Source organism: Triplophysa rosa, linkage group LG13, assembly GCF_024868665.1.
Source record: "Triplophysa rosa linkage group LG13, Trosa_1v2, whole genome shotgun sequence".
Lineage (NCBI taxonomy): Eukaryota > Metazoa > Chordata > Actinopteri > Cypriniformes > Nemacheilidae > Triplophysa > Triplophysa rosa.
Genome location: NC_079902.1, coordinates 23,571,185 through 23,575,875, shown reverse-complemented (window position 1 = coordinate 23,575,875; position 4,691 = coordinate 23,571,185). Strand labels below are relative to the sequence as shown.

The 4,691-nt window shown below is 37.5% G+C and overlaps 1 protein-coding gene across 2 annotated transcripts; it reads right to left on the bottom strand.

The window, feature by feature from the left end:
• Positions 1 to 257: 257 nt before the first annotated feature.
• Positions 258 to 3,322, bottom strand: LOC130563962 (glutathione S-transferase P-like). 2 transcript variants are annotated; one of them, XM_057349799.1, is made up of 7 exons: positions 3,262 to 3,322; positions 3,131 to 3,166; positions 2,770 to 2,870; positions 1,233 to 1,320; positions 970 to 1,073; positions 772 to 873; positions 258 to 659 (listed from the first exon to the last, which is right to left on the bottom strand). In XM_057349799.1, coding segments are annotated over exons 1-7 (621 nt in total). In that variant the 5' UTR covers positions 3,263 to 3,322; the 3' UTR covers positions 258 to 470. The 2 variants fall into 2 exon arrangements, with proteins under 2 accessions (XP_057205782.1, XP_057205783.1); XM_057349800.1 differs by lacking the exons at positions 3,131 to 3,166; positions 3,262 to 3,322 and adding an exon at positions 3,011 to 3,069.
• Positions 3,323 to 4,691: the final 1,369 nt, after the last annotated feature.

Sequence of the window (4,691 nt, the reverse complement as noted above, 5' to 3'; positions counted from 1 at the left end):
GAATCATAATCAAGGTTGATATGGGATATAGAAAGTAATTAGTAATAAGTAACTAAATACTTTTTGGAGAGAGTCATTTGTACAGTAATCTAATTACACTATTGAATATGTAATTAGTAACTAGTAATTAATTACTTTTTCAGAGTAACTTACCCAACACTGAGTATGGATGTATATGGATGTTTTTTTAATAAATAAACCAGTAAAGCCGCAATGAGTTCGTTATCATAACACGTCGTAGTATTTGAGATGAAAAGTTTTATTTTGATTCTGCACATCCACAAATATTAAACCGCTTAAAATCACAGCAAGTTTGTGGAAAGAATTTAAAACACTTAATAATGTTCTGTTTAACTAAACACACACTTCAATGCAGAAAAGAACATTTATTAGAGCCAGTTTTATAGCACGCAGGATTTTTCAGGTGAAATATTTCAGGCTTTGCTAGATTTGGACTCTGCGAGTATAGTTTATTGTTTTCCGTTGGCATTGATGGGTTTGCTCTTATAAGCGTCGCTCTGGAGGTAAGTCTGCAGGTTGGGTCTGGCACACATTCTGTCCAGATAACTTCTCAGGGTAGGAAAAGAGTCCAGACAGGACGGACAGAGAACCTGATGATATAAGAGGAGCGACAGCAGCAGATAGTCTGCAAACGAGATCTGTGGACGAACAAAAATCAAACATCAACGCTTCTGTTCCAGACTGTGAGTTGCGTCACTCTCTTCTGAATTTATTGTCCTCAAAATCTTCCATTTAACTTTATAAAATCACCTGTGAGCCGACCAGAAATCCTCCTTTATTGCCGCTCAGGATTTTTTCATAGCGTCTGAGATTTTCAGGCAGTTCCTGGAGATATTTCTCTTTTCCGGTGTCCTAACAGAGACACAGTTTGCTTGAGTATTACCGGTTACGCAACCTATTGTCTTGTTGCATTGTTTGAAAGACAACACAGTGAAAGCTTTAACTTACGTATTCCTGATAAATGAGCTTCATGTATTTTCCTAGAAGGTCAACGAGGGAATCATCCATCATGTCAATCAAAGCAGCGTCTCTTTCATTTTGCCCATACACTCCTGCAGCACAAAGACAGAATAAAAAAAGTTAAGAATAATATATTACAGGTGATATTTTATTGGTTTGAATCTGATTTAATGTTTTGCCTAAATTAATCTTTTTAAAGCAGACAGAGACTGAAATGAGGAGAGGTGGTTGAAGTTCATTCTCATAGTCACCTAGTTTGCGTGCCAAGTGTCGCCGGATAGCATTCGTCTGGTACAAAATCAGGTTTCCGTCTTCCAGTTTAGGCAACTGGCCAAAGAGCTGTTTCAACAACACATGCACGAACAGGAAAAAATAAAGATTTCAGTTTTATGATATAGACACACGTGATTTAAACCTGCTTAAGTGCACTGTAAAACTTTTCCTTTACATAACAAGAAAAAGAAAAGTGACCTAAGATATTTAGTCTTGTTTTATGAAAGAAAATATAAGAACCAGGTAAGTTTATGTTTAAAACAAAAGAGTAAATTAATCTACAGTAAGTAACTGGCAAACCTGCTGCAAAGAACTGTGTAATGCATTCTTTTTCATTGAAGTATCAGCCAATAAAATAATACAGTATATTACATTGATGATAAAAATATATATATAATTTATTGTTTCTAAGCATTGGTCTTTTGTTTGAGCACCCTGTCCAGTTAGACAAAGCAACACTGGCTCACACAATGGCATGAGTTTAAGGCGGGAATATCTTTTTGTCTGGTAACACTTTACAATAAGGTGCTATTTGTTAACAATTAGTTAATGCGTTGTCACTGTTAACATTAGTTAATGCATCATAAACTAACACGAATAACTGTATTGACATGAACTTAACATTGATTAATAAATGCTGAAAAAATAAATGGTTCATTGTAAGCTAATGTTAGCTAATGCATTTACTAATGTTAACTAATAGCACCTTTTTGTGAAGTGTTGCCGTTTGGCTAGTCTCGGCCTCAGACGTCACGCCCCGGACCGTTGGCTAAACGTCTGATGCATAAGACACTCTTTTCTGGAAACACTTCAGCACGTTCGAAGTCTCATCTGATTGGTTGAATTTCACAGGATTTCCAGGAGACGTGCGTGTCGCGTTCTTTAACGGTCCGCCTGGAAACAACTCGAAGCCATCTGATCTAAGAAGTAAGCTGTCGTGTCTACAACGGTTGCTATAAGAATTCATCACGACCGACTAAACTCTTAAATTCTCAAAAGAATGCGAGGTTCACGGCATAAACCTGCCGTGAAAAAAAGTATGCGATAAAATTCACGACATTCCCACTACTCTAAACACGACGCGGCACAAAACGAAACGTGATTGGTTGCTTTACCTGTCAGTCATACGGCCTCTTGGGCGGGCCTTGGCCAAAGAAAGCGGCGATAAGTTCCGCTACGCGAGACTACCGTCTAATGAAGACGGGGGTGTTTAAGCAAACTGTTTGAATTTTTGCAGTTCTGACCAGAGAAATAATACGCTGCACCTTTAAACCATGCCGACACTCATATCCCCGAGGAGGCTGTTACTCATCTCACCAGAGTAATAGTGCTGAACGCAAGAGATTATCATCATAACCCAGTGTCAACAAACCAGCTGTTCGTCTTAAGCATTTGAGTTAAAGAGTCTCAAACTCTGAGAACATGTGAAATATAATTTTGTGACTTCATTCATTCAGAAGTTAAACGAATCATCAGCTCTGAGAGCTGTTAATCTTTAGGTCGTTGGTTACTCACGCAGCTTTGCTTTACAGCGGGCCACTCCTGACCGGATACTGCGATATCCTCCCACTCTTTACCCTGATCCTTCAACATCAACCGCACAGCTTCTGCCCGACCTGACGCAACACAACACCATTCACATTCATCTCACAAATCCAGAGCAGCATTTATATTTCACTGTGAAATACTGAATAAACAACATTGCAGATGCACCGAAACTTATCAAATAAAATATATTTTAAAATATATCAAATACTCCCAGCAGCAGCAGAAGAAACCCAGCACGGAGAAAGTGCACGGTCACATTACATTACACATTCTTTCAATCCACCTGTGCAGGTAATAACCCTTGTGAATGTGAATCAATCATACGCACCTTTTGTTGGGAAATACCACAACTTGAGGGAAGTCACTAAACATGATAACATCAGCGTGAGAGTCAAACACAACTTCAACAAAGATTCACATTTGTGCAAAACGTCATTATAGTGGAATAAACGTTCTTACTCTTGTTTCTTGCGGCCTGGATCACAAACGCTCGGGTCGAAGAGAACTGTGCGTGTGCTGTGCAAATTCTACCTTTTTAAACGTATTTCTCGGTCATTGTGACTTGGCACATTTTAATAGTGAAAAGGTGGACCAATCCAGTCCATGTAAAACACATGTAAATGTAAAAACATATCTGTCATGTTTGACACAAAAGAGTCCTCACCCAAATCAATCTATAGGAGTGAGTGTTTGCTCTGGCTGTGTAAGAAGTGCTTACTGTCAAATACTGTGCTGTACTGTTCCACAGGTTGAGTAGAGATCTGGGACAGATCTTTAAGTCGTTTTTAAAGGGAAATTTCTCCCAAAATTACAATTCTGTCATCATTTATTTCCCCTCATTTGTAAACCTGTTTCAGATTCTTTCTTCAGTAAAACACAAAAGAAGATATTTTGAGAAATGTCTCGGTGGTTTTGTGTCCATACAATGGAAGTCAATGGATTTCAGTGTTCTGCAGATGAAAGTGACTCAAACAGGTTTGACATGACATGAGAGGGGAGTAAATGATGAAAGAATTCTCATTTTGAGGTGCGTCCCTTTAAGTTCAGATGTTGCATTCTTTTCATGACCTTTGACTCTTAAATTGTGTTGTTTATGACAACATAAAATGCTAAATAAACTCACACATAAATGGCTAATGAAGAAGGTACATTTCAAGAACATCTGGAATATCTGCTTATTGTTTTATATCACAGTGGAGGATGTGAAGCTCTCTCAAAATACATCAATGTAAAAGGCATTATATACATGGTTTGAAGTCAAAATAAACATTTGCAAATTAATATTCAATGCATCTTAGGGTTTATACAGATTATTTGATGGACACCAAGACAAAACTGAGGAAAAAATATACAACGCATGAGTGACAACTATATTTTATAAACTCATGTAATTTTATAATTAATCTTAGCATTTGAAACCCACGGCACCAGATTTATTATCTTATCTTGTTTAGTAAATAAACGAAAAAATGCTATGTCATGATCATAGAGACGATCGGGCACCTTAAGCTTCACTTACACGACACACCCTATTCAAAACATGAAGGCGTCTATACATGTAAGAGCGCTGGCTCTTTTTTTCTCTTCTATTGTACAGTTAATCGCATCACACAGGAACTCAACGCTGAGTTCACATTACACAAACTGTATTCAAGAGCCAGATGATCATGTTACAGTTGTCATGAAATATTAAGTGCAAAAACTGAGTCATATTTAAAGTTAATTGAAATCTCCTCTGCAGTCAATCACAAACTTCAGGTTAACTTCAAACGTGCAATGCTCACACAGAGTGACGATATTAAAATTGACATGAAATTTTATTCTGCATGCATGCTGTGCACAGAAGAGCGCATGACAAAAAGAATGTTCACAAGATATATTTCTCATTG